The 15,360-nt window shown below is 44.2% G+C and overlaps 1 protein-coding gene across 1 annotated transcript in view; it reads right to left on the reverse strand.

Annotated features, from left to right (window-relative positions):
* Nucleotides 1–5,478: 5,478 nt before the first annotated feature.
* The window catches only part of shq1 (SHQ1, H/ACA ribonucleoprotein assembly factor), a 40,536-nt gene continuing 30,654 nt past the window's right edge, over nucleotides 5,479–15,360 (reverse strand). The window contains 3 exon segments of the mRNA XM_046342807.1: nucleotides 5,479–5,931; nucleotides 5,934–6,300; nucleotides 6,302–6,431. Coding sequence (XP_046198763.1) covers nucleotides 5,762–5,931; nucleotides 5,934–6,300; nucleotides 6,302–6,431 — 667 coding nt within the window. The 3' untranslated portion in view covers nucleotides 5,479–5,761.

A 15,360-nucleotide genomic window follows, 5' to 3' on the forward strand; every position in this document is an offset into this window, starting at 1 on the left:
AACCACGTGCTACAATGATGCATGATCACTCCCTCGCTCACCCACTAAGCACTTGAGTTATATTGTAGACCACAGGAGGATGGTGGCACCTTAATTGGGGAGGACGGACTCATAGTAACGGCTGGAATGGAATAGACGGAATGCTAATCTAACTCAAACACATGGTTTCCCATGTGTTTGATATCATTCCATTCACTCCATTCCCGCCGTCCTCTTCTCAGCAGCCTCCTGTGTTGTTGACATCAAAGACCCTCTCCCATCAAAGCAGTTGTGGCCAACACTCCTCCTGGAGAGCTATACTTCTGATTGACACTGTTTTGAGCATGCCCTAGTGCTAGTACAGTATGTGGTAGATCACTGCAGAACTCGTACGCATGTGTATGAGGGCTCCTCCACATCAGTTCTGGTATGTGTATCGGTATGTAAGGAGTGTGACGGTTTGTCTCTGCCTGCTCTCTGGCCCTCCATCTATGCGCTGCTTGAGGCGCTATTATCGCTCAAACAAACAGCTCCTGTTCTCAGATCCACACAGAGCCCTGATCTATCTGCCTGACGTGATATGTGCTTCCTTGTTTGTTTTCTATCCTCACCCATGAGATGCAAGCACCTGATGATATTGAGCTGTGTAGACGACACTCCTCCACTCATGCCAAATAAATCAATCACCCCTCCTGCATGCTGCTGTGTCCCCGATTAGACACCAATCTCCTCTACTCCGCTCCGATCAATCTGATCTGGAGCTTCTGTAGGGGCTTACTGTACTGCTGCCTCTCAGAGCGAAAATAGCAAATCGCTTCCCGGCAAGGCACCCCAGCAGCTGACTGATAGAACAGAGGGGTCTTCAACCTTTTGTTGCTAAGGGACCCCCTCCGAGGGCAAACCGGCCACCCAGGGACCACCTCCCAGGCAAACCGGTCACCCAGGGACCCCCATCAAACATTAGCAAAAATGTTGTCTATCATCAGGTCAATGATCATGTCAAGGAGAAGTAATTTACATTTCAAAATTAATAGATTTGGTAGATAAGAGTTCAGGAGGGCCTTAGTGCTTCAGCAAAGAAAAGACAGCTCTAGACTGCAGCTGAATCTGGTAATGAATGATGTGGCTTTTGAACAAGTGGAGGAAACTAAATGACTTGGTGTTAACTGTCATGGTCAAAACATATAGATTAAATTGTTAGTAAAGATAGGGAGATGTGTGTCCATAAAAAAAAGAGATGCTGCGATTTTGACACCACACTCCAGAAATCAAGTCCTGCAGGCTCTAGTTTTGTCTTATCTTGATTATTGTCCAGTCATGAGGTGAAGTGCTGCAAAGAAAGACCTAGTTAAGCTGCAGCTGGCCCAGAACAGAGCGGCACATCTTGCTCTTCATTGCAATCAGAGGGCTAAAATAAATACTATGCATGCCAGTCTCTCTTAGCTAAGGGTTGAGGAAAGACTGAGGCTGAGTATAGCCCACGAAGATCTCCTCCACCACACAAGTCAGAAGAGGTGCAAAAACAGGAAGATCATGTCAGTGACTCAACCCACTCAAGTAGGGTATAACGAAAAAAGCCTGGCACGACATGATGCACCCTTCCTTGGGACGGCATGATAGTGCACTAGGAAGCTATTGACAAACCCCGTAATAGGCAGAGAATCCCAGTAGAGAAGGGAGCCGGCCAGGCAGAGACAGCAAGGGCGGTTCTTCACTCCAGTGCCTTGCCGTTTACCTTCGCACCCCTGGGCTGACCACACTCAATCAAATCAAATTTTATTGCTCACATACACATATTTATCAGATGTTTGTGTTCCTAGCTCCAACAGTCCAGTAGTATCTAAAGATTCACAACAACACAGAAATCTAAGAGTAAAAGAAAGGAATTAAGAAATATATAAATATTAGGATGAGCAATGTCTGTCTGAGTGGCATTGACTAAAATACAGTAGAATACAGTATATATATATATATATGAAATGAGTAAAACAGAATGTAAATATTATTAAAGTGACCAGTGATTCCATCTCTATGGACATTTATTTTTAAATCTTACCTTTATTTAACGAGGCAAGTCAGTTAATAACAAATTCTTATTTTCGATGACGGCCTAGGAACAGTGGATGTTCTTGTTCAGGGGCAGAACGACAGATTTTCATCTTGTCAGCTCGGGGATTTGATCTTGCAACCTTTCGGTGACAAGTCCAACGCTCTAACCACTAGGCTACCTGCCGCCCCATAGGGCAGCAACCTCTAAGGTACAGAGTTGAGTAACTGGGCGGAAGCCAGCTAGTAATAGCTATTTAACAGTCGGATGGCCTTGAGACTAAAAACAGCTTGGGTCTCTCGGTCCCAGCTTTGATGCACCTGTGCTGGCCTCGCCTTCTGTATGATAGCGGGGTGAACAGGCCATGAAAAACTTGAGTCTCCATTGATCCTAGGTCCTGGCAGTTCTGTGTAGATTTTGAGAAATACGCAGATTCAAAGGATTCCATAATTTGCTTTCTAATGATTATGATATTTAATCAAAAAAGTTAATGAATTCATCACTGCTGAAGTGAAGGCCATCCTCACTTATGGAATGCTGCTTTTTATAGTTAGCTTTGCGACAGTAACAAATAATACATTTAGGATTGTTTTTATTCTCAATGATGTTGGAAAAGTAGGCTGATCGAGCAGCAGTGAGGGCTCTTTGAAATTGCACGGTACGGTCTTTCCAAGCAAATCGAAAAACTTCCAGTTTGGTGGAGCACCATTTCCGTTTCAATTTTCTGGAAGCTTGCTTCAGGGCTCGGGTAATTTCTGTTGACCGGGGAGCTAATTTCTTGTGAAAAAAGGTTTTAGATCCTTTAGGTGGTTAACTGATTTTCATACTTCGACGTCCTTGGGTAGGTGGAGGGGGTCTGGAAAGGCATCTAGGAATACATGGGATGTCAGAATTTATAGCACGGCTTTTGACAATCCTTGGTTCGGATTTGAGCAGATTATTTGTTGCGACTGCAAACATAAAATGGTGGTCCGACAGTCCAGGATTATGGGGAAAGCCATTTAGATCCACAATATTTATTCCCAGAGACAAAACTAGATCCAGGGCATGACTGTGGCAATGCGTAGATCCGGAGACATGTTGGACAAAATCCACTGAGTTGATGATGGCTCCAAAAGCCTTTTGGTGTGGGTCTGTGGCCTTTTCCATGTGAATATTGAAGTCACCAAAAATGAGAATATTATCTGCCATGGCTACAAGGTCATATAGCAATTCAGGAAAGTCCGTGAGGAACGCTGTATACGACCCAGGAGGCCTGTAAACAGTAGCTATAAAAAGGCTGCATAGATTTCATGACAAGAAGCTCAAGACAGAAACGCAGTAATTATTTTTTTCCGTAATTTGGAAAGGTGGCAGGTTTCGGCGGCTCAGACCCAGTAACAAGTGGAGCAGACCCGAGAATGCTTGGGCTCTGACTCCGAGTCGTTGCTTAGTGGGGAAAACTGGTTTAACGTTTCGATCTATGAATGAGCAACAACGATTGAGCTGAAAGGATTTCTTTCCAGAAGTTATAAGAAAATTGTCCGGCTGAGGAAACTGTGCAGGGTGATTAACACTACAACCTGTATTTACTGGTGGCACAGACGCTGTACCATCCTTTCCTACACTTAAATTTGCCCTTGCCTAACGGCTGCTGCGTCTGAAGCAGAGCTTGCAAAGCGGCTATCCTCACCATAAGGGCGGTAGTTCTGTACTAAAGAGTACAGCGACCACAATGAGAATTATATATTTTTTTACCTTTTTAGAACTAGGCAAGTCAGTTCAGAATAAATTCTTATTTTCAATGACCGGCCTAGGAACAGTGGGTTCAGTCTATTAATGTTACGTATTGTGTCATATTTCATGTGGACCCCAGGAAGTAGCTGCTGCTTTCGCAACAGCTAATGGGAATCCTAATAAAATACCAAATATCAAGGAGCTCGACAAAAATGACAAATCATGAAACGGGCTTACCATGAAAAACATCCAAAAAGACTAATTCGAGGCAGAAAAGAGGCACTCAAAAAAAAAGTCAGAATACATTTTAGCTCACTTTAATCCATTGTTCAAGATCAGTACAGGTGACTGACATTTCTTCACTGAATAAAACTTCAGCTTGATGTCAAAACATCAGTTTCTTCATTATTTTCACCTTCCAATAATTAAGAGGAAGTGTAAACTCTAACATAGCCTATTAGCTGGAAAGGTAGTGTCAAACATATTTTTGCTAAGAGCAGCTGTTGAGCCGGATGAACAATGGTTAGCCATGTGTTGGCAAAAATGTATCTCCAAGTCAAGAAAGCTTACAAGCAGCCACTGGTAGCCTATTCGCGGGTGCTCAAAGCCTTTGTCAGATACTCCAGAGAGTGTCATTTGCTCAATATTAAGAGTTGAGAAATAAAGTTAACATATAATTATCCTCTTTTCTACTGTAGGCAGGTCATTCAAAATGGTTTATTCTGTTGTTTCTAGCGATATTCATTAATACAAAAATATGTAGATTTTCCAAGTACACATATATAGACATACAAAAGTACGTGGATATCCCCTCAAATTAGTTGAATTCGGCTATTTCAGCTACACCAGTTGCGTACAGGTGTATAAAATCGAGCACACAGCCATGCAATCTCCATAGTAAAACATTGGCAGTAGAATGGCCTTACTGAAGAGCTCAGGGATTTTCAACGTGGCATGGTCATAGAATGCCACCTTTCCAACAAGTTGGTTAGTCAAATTTCCGCCCTGCTCGAGCTGCCCCGATCAACTGTAAGTGCTGTTATTGTGAAGTGGAACGTATAGGAGCAACAACGGCTTAGCTGCGTAGTGGTAGGCCATACAAGTTCACAGAACGGGACAGCTGAACGATGAAGCGCGAAAAAATAGTCTGTCCTCGGTTGCAACACTCACTACCGAGTTCCAAACTGCTTCTGGAAGCAACGTGAGCACAATAACTGTTTGTCAGGAGCTTCATGAAATGGGTTTCCATGGCCGTGCAGCCACACACAACCCTAAGATCATCATGCACATGGCCAAGCGTCGGCTTGAGTGGTGTAAAGCTCGCTACCATCAGACTCTGGAGGGACAAATCTGGGTTTGGCGGATGCCAGGAGAATGCTATGTATCTCAATGCATAGTGCCAACCATTTTGTAATTTAAGTTCAGACAGTAACAATGTGTGAACACATTTTAAACTTAAGTTTTTAGTGTTGGCAGGGTACCATGAAGTGTACCAGTGTTGGCGGTAAAGTCACTGCATTCTACATGAGAAGTCAATGTCTCAAGAGAAATTCTGAAGCAGCAGCTGACATTTCCTGTTGGGGTCTGTCCCGTTTCTTATCTCCCAACAACCACCCCTTCTCCTTTCTTGGAAGGAAATGGTTGTGCATGAAATGCATATGCTAATCTAAGAGCCTTCAAACAAAGTGCAATGCAATGGCTGCATCCCCTTGAATAGATCTGAGTAATCTGCATAATTCATATAATCAGTTTTATTAACAAAATGCTGAGCTTGGTATGAAAAGCTTTGCACAAATACACAAAGTATGGAAGCTTTTGAAACTCCTCAAGTGAGCTATAACACTAAAATGAGCCATGCTATGTATCTATAAATTAATCAACATTTCCATTTTAGAAGTAGGAAAATACAAAAATAACAATACAGAAGTTATTATTGATTTTGGGCAAATAACCATCTGCGACATCAGCTGTCATGCATGCATGTAAAGTTCCTTAACGACATGTTTTCTGTGACATCTGCTAATAGTCATCCTCATCGATATCATCCTCATCAAGATCATCATCAGTATCTGTTTTGACAATCAGAAGAGGGTTTCTGCGAGGACTCAGCTCTAGGAAAGCCCCTGTGCGGGCAGTATCTGTTGCAGTGGCTGTGGCAGTCGCAGGCTGTGAACAGTCTCTCTCTGCCTTCCCTGTGCACTGCTCCTGGAATGCCTGCTGCCCTGAGGCTGTGCTGAAATCCACAGCCCCTTCTCCACCCTCTCTCCCAGCTCCTGGATCAGCTGTCTGGGGCAGGACACAGCAGATGGGAGGGTGCTGGGCTTCCTCTCGGATGATGTGAGAACAGCACAGGACTCCTGGTGGATGGGAGGAGCAGCAGGCCGGGGATGTATGGGGATGGCCTCGGCTCCCTCTCCTCCTCCATCTGTTCTGTCAGCACAGTCCTTCCCTTCAGCTTCAGAGTCCTCACTCTCCTCAGACGAGTCGCTGCTACTGTCGTTGCTGTCGGACTCCTCTCTGATGTGTGACAGAGGAGTTCTACTGGGGCTTTTCCCCCCCGTCCTCCACCTTCTCTTCTTCCTCTACCAGCGTCGCTGCCGTCTCCAGCACCTCCAACTCCAAATCCAGGTCTCTTTTCCGTAGGGATACTTTCCGTAAGGGATCGGCCAAAGCTGTCACCTTCCTGGACCTGACAAAGAGAGAAAAAGAGAACGGGATGAGACAGTCAGGAAAGTACAGCAAAGGTGGATCAGTTTCTCTTGTTAAACTTGGAAGCAAATATTTACAAACCCCCCCCCCCCCCCCCCAAAAAAAACTACAAAATCTATTTAAAGAGCTACTTGTCCAACACTGATGAGTAGTAGGTATTACGACTATGCTATATGTACGACTGCACTTCCTACAAAAAAAAATATAGCAACGAGATCTCAATCTACAAATCTAATATCCATTACCCAAATCCCAGCCTCATCTGAATGCTAAGTAGACAGCGATTCACAGAGGCATGAGCTCAATGAAATATGTAAATCATGTTTAATAATGTAGGAAGATGAGTGTGTCTGATATGCAGGTTCTGCCCCTCGAGTCTCCTACTGAAGCTCTCCCTGCAGGAGATAAGAGCAAGGCGGATGACAGAGTGATACATGCCTTATACATTATTCATGAAGCTAAACCAGCGCAGGATGTTGCCAAAACTCAAGTGGCTGCTATTCTTCCACGGTGCAGCCGATCGGCCTTCAATGCCATGATGATTACCAGCTGACCTCTGCGCGGCTCAGGACAGGTCCATTCAGGGAGGGATAAAGCACATGAGCCTGCGGTCATCCACAGCCATTCAGCTCCTCACACTCAGCCACACTGTGGCCCCTGCTGCCCTCCCTGGCCCAATTAACCGACTGCTGAGAGCCAAGATGGCTCCTTATTACCGCAAAGCCTTTAATTTACTCCCACCGTGGGGAGGAAACCGTTTACACAGCCAACAGAGGGATGTACTCATTTAGGACCTCGGGAGACTGTGTAAACAGACCGTATAGCTAGTTGCCGTACTCTATCAAAGAAGACATCTCTAAGGCCTACATGAATATCAAATGTCCATTCAGGAAATAAGGGGAGTAACAGTATTTGGAAAGAGACCAAACAATTAAAGGAGATCAGTTACTGACAATGAGTAAGGGATGACTAAGCATAAATACAACCCACAACACCCCCACCACCGCGTGTGCAGAGTCAGACCCCACAAGGAAACCGTCAAAAATCAGAACTTATCAAGAGTGGCCACAGTGGCTCACGGGTGTGCGTACCCATATACACACATGCAGTCATTTTTGGGGCCCATTTTTCCCCCCTTCCACACCTTGCGACCAAAACATTTTAGCAGCCCCCCTCCTGACGGCGAGCAGAAATACTTTTTTTGTTTAGGATTTCATTTCCTCCAATTGTCCACATTCTGCCATGGGACGTGGAGAAATGATTGCCATTTTAAAGCAAGTTCACTGCAATATCCCACATTCTGCCATGGGACGTGGAGAAATGATTGCCATTTTAAAGCAAGTTCACTGCAATATCCCACATTCTGCCATGGGACGTGGAGAAATGATTGCCATTTTAAAGCAAGTTCACTGCAATATCCCACATTCTGCCATGGGACGTGGAGAAATGATTGCCATTTTAAAGCAAGTTCACTGCAATATCCCACATTCTGCCATGGGACGTAGAGAAATGATTGCCATTTTAAAGCAAGTTCACTGCAATATCCCACATTCTGCCATGGGACGTGGAGAAATGATTGCCATTTTAAAGCAAGTTCACTGCAATATCCCACATTCTGCCATGGGACGTGGAGAAATGATTGCCATTTTAAAGCAAGTTCACTGCAATATCCCACATTCTGCCATGGGACGTGGAGAAATGATTGCCATTTTAAAGCAAGTTCACTGCAATATCCCACATTCTGCCATGGGACGTGGAGAAATGATTGCCATTTTAAAGCAAGTTCACTGCAATATCCCACATTCTGCCATGGGACGTGGAGAAATGATTGCCATTTTAAAGCAAGTTCACTGCAATATCCCACATTCTGCCATGGGACGTAGAGAAATGATTGCCATTTTAAAGCAAGTTCACTGCAATATCCCACATTCTGCCATGGGACGTGGAGAAATGATTGCCATTTTAAAGCAAGTTCACTGCAATATCCCACATTCTGCCATGGGACGTGGAGAAATGATTGCCATTTTTAGTATGATATCTGAGTGTGGCTAACAAAATCAAATCGGGGTCCCCCGGTCGGTAATCCGACTACGATTACAAGATTAGATAGCTGGCTAGACTAATTGACCAATCTAAAACATTTTAGCTGACATGGGCTAATTGAGTGATTTTCAGAGACTGACAAGAGAAAAACTGCTGATGCGCAACCAAATATCTGTGTTCTAAATTGCAACAGCAAATGGAGAGCCTGTGTGTATTCATTTTCACAGTACCAGTCAAAAGTTCAGACACACCTACGCATTCAAGGATTTATTTATTTGTATCATTTTCTACATTGTAGAATAATAATGAAGACAAAACGATGAAATACCACATATGGAATCATGTAGAAAACAAAAACAATGTTAAACAAATCAAAATATATCTTACATTTTAGATTCTTCAAAGAAGTCTACTCTTCAACCTTGATGACAGTTTTGCACTCTTGGCATTCTCTCAACCAGCTTCATGAGAAATGCTTTCCCAACAGTTTTGAAGGGGTTCCCACAAACATGGAGCACTTGTTGGCTGCTTTTTCTTCACTCTGTAGGCCAACTCATCCCAAACCATCTCAATTGGGTTGAGGTCGGGTGATTGTGGAGGCCAGGTCATCTGATGCAGCACTCAATCACTCTCCTTGGTCAAATAGCCCTTACACAGCCTGGAGGTGTGTTTTGGGTAATCGTCCCGTTGAAGAAAAAAAAAAAAGTGTCCCACTTAGCACAAACCAGACGGGATGGCGTATCGCTGCAGAACGCTGTGGTAGCCATGCTGGTTAAGTGTCCCTTGAATTCTAAATAAATTCACTGACAGCGTCACCAGAAAAGCACCCCACCACTTCTTCCATGCTTCACGGTGGGAACCACAGAAGACGGAGATCCGTTCACCTTCCTTCCCCGCATCTCACAGACATGGCGGTTAGAACCAAAAATCTCAAATTTGGACTCATCAGACCAAAAGGACAGATATCCAGTCTAATGCCAATTGCTTGTGTTTCTTGGCCCAAGCAAGTCTCTTATAATTGGTGTCCTTTAGTAGTGGTTTCTTTGCAGCAATTCAACCATGAAGGCCTGATTCACACAGTCTACTCTGAACAGTTGATGTTGAGATGTGTCTAACTTGAACTCTGTGAAGCATTTATTTGGGCTGCAATTTGAGGTGCAGTTAATTGGCGGAGTGCTGCAGAGATGGTTGTCCTTCTGGAAGGTTCTCTCATCTCCACAGAGGACCTCTGGAGCTCTGTCAGAGTGACCATCTGGTTCCAAGGCCCTTCTCCCCTGATTGCTCAGTGTGGGTGTGCGGCCAGCTCAAGGAAGAGTCTTGGTGGTTACAAACATCTTCCACTTAAGAATGATGAAGGCCACTGTGTTCTTGGGGACCTTCAATGCTGCAGACATTTTCATGGTACCCTTCCCCAGATCTGTGCCTTGACACAATTCTGTCTCGGAACTCTCTAGACAATTCCTTCAACCATATGGCTTGGTTTTTGCTCGGACAAAAACTGTCAACTGTGGGAGCAATTCGACCATGAAGACCTGATTCACGCAGTCTCCTCAGAACAGCAGATGTTGAGATGTAATTTCTGAGGCCGTTAACTAATGAACTTATCCTGTGAAGCAGAGGTAACTCTGGATCTTCCTTTCCTGTGGCGGTCCTCATGAGAGACAGTTTCATTATAGTGCTTGATGGTTTGTGACTGCACTTAAAGAAACGCTCAAAGTGCTTGAAATTTTCTAGACTGACCAGGTCTTAAAATAATAATGGGACTGTCATTTCTCTTTGACTATTTGAGCTATTCTTGCCATAATATGGACTTGGGTCTTTCACCAAATAGGGCTATCTTCTGTATACCACCCCTACCTTGTCACAACACAACTGATAGGCTCAAACGCATTAAGGAAAGAAAATCCACAAATTCACTCTTAACAAGGCACAACTGTTAATTGAAATGCATTCCAGGTGACTACCTTATGAAGCTGTTTGAGAGAATGCCAAAAGTGTGCAAAGCTGTCAAGGCAAAAGGGTGGCTACATTGAAGAATCTCAAATATAAAATATAGTCTGATTTGTTTAACATATGTGTTACTTCATATTGTTGATGTCTTCACTATTGTTCTACAACGTAGAAAATAGTAAAAAGAAAGAAAACTCATGAATGAGTAGGTGTCCAAACTTGACTGGAAAATTGGTTGTATAAATAAATACACACACTTCCCTGCAAAAGTTCGGGTCACTTAGAAATGTCCTTGTTTTTGAAAGAAAAGCAAGTTGTTTTGTCCATTAAAATAACATCAAATTGATCAGACATAGAGTGTAGACGTTGTTAATGTTGTAAATGACTATTATAGCTGGAAACATCTTATTTCTTAAACTGTTGTTCTGATTAAAGAAGCAATAAAACTGGCCTTCTTTAGACTAGTTGAGCATCTGGAGCATCAGCATTTGTGGATTCGATTACAGGCTCAAAATGGCCAAAAACAAAGACCTTTCTTCTGAAACTCGTCAGCCTTTAATTTCTCAGAACAAGAACAGCCTATTCCATGATGGAAATGGCCGAGAAACTGAAAATCTTGTACAATGCTGTGTACTATTCCCTTCACAGAACCGTGCAAACGGTCTCTAACCAGAATAGAAAGAGTGGGAGGCCCTAGGTTTTGGCCTTTTTAGGGAGTTTTTCCTAGCCACCGTGCTTCTACACCTGCATTGCTTGCTGTTTGGGGTTTTAGGCTGGGTTTCTGTACAGCACTTTGAGATATCAGCTGACACCTCACAAGTCCTCAACTAGCAGCCTCGTTCTCAACTAACATCAAGGCGGTGGCCCGTACCTGTAGGTTCATGCTCTACAACATCCGCAGAGTACGACCCTGCCTCACACAGGAAGCGGTGCAGGTCCTAATCCAGGCACTTGTCATCTCCCGTCTGGATTACTGCAACTCGCTGTTGGCTGGGCTCCCTGCCTGTGCCATTAAACCCCTACAACTCATCCAGAACGCCGCAGCCCGTCTAGTGTTCAACCTTCCCAAGTTCTCTCACGTCACCCCACTCCTCCGCTCTCTCCACTGGCTTCCAGTTGAAGCTTGCATCCGCTACAAGACCATGGTGCTTGCCTACGGAGCTGTGAGGGGAACGGCACCTCAGTACCTCCAGGCTCTGATCAGGCCCTACACCCAAATAAGGGCACTGCGTTCATCCACCTCTGGCCTGCTCGCCTCCCTACCACTGAGGAAGTACCGCTCAGCCCAGTCAAAACTGTTCGCTGCTCTGGCTCCCCAATGGTGGAACAAACTCCCTCACGACGCCAGGACAGCGGAGTCAATCACCACCTTCCGGAGACACCTGAAACCCCACCTCTTTAAGGAATACCTAGGATAGGATAAAGTAATCCTTCTCACCCCCCCCCTTAAAATATTTAGATGCACTATTGTAAAGTGGCTGTTCCACTGGATGTCATAAGGTGAATGCACCAATTTGTAAGTCGCTCTGGATAAGAGCGTCTGCTAAATGACTTAAAATGTAAATGTAAACAGTACCTGCAAAACACCAGTCTCAACGTCAACAGTGAAGAGGTGACTCCGAGATGCTGACCTTCTAGGCAGAGTTGCAAAATAAAAAGCCACATCTCAGACTGGCCAATAAAAATAAAATATTAATATGGGCAAAAGGACACTGGACAGAGGAACTCTGCCTAGAAGACCAGCATCCCAGAGTCACCGCTTCACTGTTGACTTTGAGAGTGGTGTTTGTGGGTACTATTTAATGAAGCTGCCAGTTGAGGACTTGTGACGCGTCTGTTGACTCATTAGTCCAGAGCACCTGCTGACATTTTTCTGAACCCCAGTTCCTGTGTTTTCATGCATAGTTTCCACGTCGGAGGTATGACTTTTGGTTCGCAAGTCTTCCATGAAGGCCACTTCTGTCTGACAGTAGATGGGTGTACCAGGGCCCCACTGTTTTCTGCCAATTCTGAGCTGATGGCACTGCTGGACATCGCCGATTGCGATGGGAAGGAAGCATGATACGTCTTATCTGCTGCAGTAAGTTTCCTTGGCCGACTACTGCATCTACGGTCCTCAACGTTGCCAGTTTCTTTGTGCTTCTTCAAAAGAGCAGCACATCTGGAAACCCCTGTCTGCCTTGACATGTCCATCTGCCTAGGAGAGACCTTGTTGATGCAGTATAACTACCTTGTGTCTTGTTGCTATGCTCAGTCTTGCCATGGTGTATGACTTTTGACAGTAAACTGGCTTCATCAATCTCACCTTGTTAGCCGAGTTTGGCTGTTCCTCAACCGGTTTTATTCCTTCTACACAGCTGTTTCTGTTTCAGTTTATTTTTTTATTTTTTTTAACTAAGCAAGTCAGTTAAGAACAAATTCTTATTTTGACGGCCTAGGAACAGTGGGTTAACTGCCTGTTCAGGGGCAGAACGACAGATTTGTACCTTGTCAGCTCGGGGGTTTAACCACTAGGCTACCCTGCCGCCCCAGTTAATGATTGTTTCAACCTACATATTGAATTGATAATCATTAGCACGTGTACTAATATATATATAGCGAGAGATAAAAAATAAAAAAAACAGACCATTTATTCTTCGGCAGATTGGCCGTACCGACTTCAAGACAACTTCTGTCTCTGGTTTACAAACAGTTTGGGCTCCACACTAATATGACCCCTCTGTGTAAAGGTGAGACTCTCACGAACATGTTGGTCACAAGAATTTCCCCACAGTACCAGATGAAAATATGAACGGAAGTATTTACTGAGAATGTTTAGTGCCTGATCCTTCTTTTCTCTCTCAGATATAGGACAGACACTTCAGACCTAACTTCCTATTGATGTTTTTTGGGGGCGACGATCTGTTGTTCCATGTAGAAAATCTGTTATACAATGCATTTGTAAGGGCTAATTGCAGTAATGCCAAACATTTTTTATTAAATCAAATAATGGTTTTATATATTTTTTATACTTCAGGGGGTCTTAAAATTCAAAATCAAATTGATAAATGATCCTTGGGAGGACCTTCTTAAAACAATTCCATATAGCTTAGTAGAACCCCTCCCCCTGCTTTGACAGGGCTTAAGCCCTTGCTGGAGTTGAGCAGGCTGGCTGACTAGCTCTGGCTGGAGAGCCTCCTGTAGCACTGCAACTTCAAAGCAGAGACCCTCCTCCATCCCCCACCTCCCGCATTCTCTTTCCCCCGTGGGAAGTCATTATTGAGTTAGCATTGGAGAGGCTACGTGCTTGTTCTCTCCCCTCGCTCCCCCTCTCCCTGCGCTGCAGTGCGAGAAGCTCAGCTTGTGGTGAGCACAAAGGCTGCTTTTGGAGGGAATAAATAACATTGTACACAGTTCAGTCATTACTAATGTCGTGGGCTCCCTTCATTAACTGAGGGGCAGCTTTTCAAGGTTGGAAAACTTCTGTCGCCACAAAGACGCTTCCATCTTTCAGACAACAAACAAGAGTCCTTGGAAGAGGACAGGGATCAGGGGGGTGGTGGGGGAGAAGGACAACTAGACAGTCAATTACAGACTTCCATTTCTACCAGCAGCCTCATGTTCAATGATGCCAGAAGACATTCGACACATGTTCCTACTCATACTTCTTAGTTAATCTTAAATGTACAAATTAATTTCACAAGATTTGTCAAGGGAGTGTATGTACATTATTCAATGGATATAGTGGATGGACAGTCAGACACTGTTTGCTAACTGTATGCCATTTGAATTTACCAACATCTCATTCAGGGAACAAAACGTAGGCGGTAGTTGTTTGTGACAAAGTTGGCTTGTTTTATAAGGCTGAAAGACTTATAAATGGATGCTTGGATTTCCTCTCTTCCTGAGTTTGATGGTTTGAGGGAGTGTGTGATGAAATGTGTTATGGAGTGTGTGACGGCGTGTGAGTAACACTGAAGACCTGTGTCCGAGGCATTAGGCCAGGGGTGTTGCAATCGGTCTTCAACGAGGTTCTGGAAAAGATTAGCCCTCCATCCATCGTTTTGGGATTTTTCAATGCTCCACGACTGTCTAGCTTTCATTTAGATGATTAGCGAGCTGGACACAATATATTTTAAAATAACTAAAACCAAAAATGTACTGAGTTTGATTCCCCCTCCCCCCAAAAAACATTTCAACCCACCTGCAGGCTGTATGTTTGACACCGCTGCATTAGGCTATATAACAGAGTAGGGACTGTAATCTAAGGAAGTGCTTTCTTGCTGTATAGAGAGACCATTAGTTAATGTGCAACATGAAGAGAGCTGGTAGAACTGCCTGCAGAGCTTGTTGTTTACCGACCCTCCTAATCAAAACAAGGACGCAAGGAGAGGAAGTTACCTCATACAAAGCCAGTCTGAATCACTCATTATTAGTGTAGCACGAATGCAACACTGTCAGTATTTCTCTCTCTCTCTGCGCGTGTGGTGAGCTGCCTGTGTAAGTACACAAAATCTGGACGTCATGCAGAGAGGAAATCTGTAGTACTTCTCCCCATTAGCTGTGAGACCGTCTTGGCTTTGTCGAGCCCAGCGGGACACAAAGACTATCTACTGTCTCTGTGGTGGGGAAGGCTCAAAACACACAGACCATATACACAGAGTACACATGGTCAGTGATTCCATGTCTATGTACATAGGGCAGCAGCCTCTAAGGTGCAGGGTAACAGTCACTTCGTGACAGGACCAGGTGAAAACTGTGATCCCCAATTGAGGTCACTTGTTAAATCCACTTCAAATCAGTGTAGATAAGAGGAGACAGGTTAAAGAATCATTTTTAAACCTCGAGACAATTGAGACATGGATTGTGTGTGTGTGCCATTCAGAGGGTGAATGGGTGAGACAAAATATTTAAGCGCCTTTGAACAGGGTGTGGTA

The sequence above is a fragment of the Oncorhynchus gorbuscha genome, linkage group LG03 (assembly GCF_021184085.1).
Source record: "Oncorhynchus gorbuscha isolate QuinsamMale2020 ecotype Even-year linkage group LG03, OgorEven_v1.0, whole genome shotgun sequence".
In the NCBI taxonomy this organism is placed as follows: Eukaryota; Metazoa; Chordata; class Actinopteri; order Salmoniformes; family Salmonidae; genus Oncorhynchus; species Oncorhynchus gorbuscha.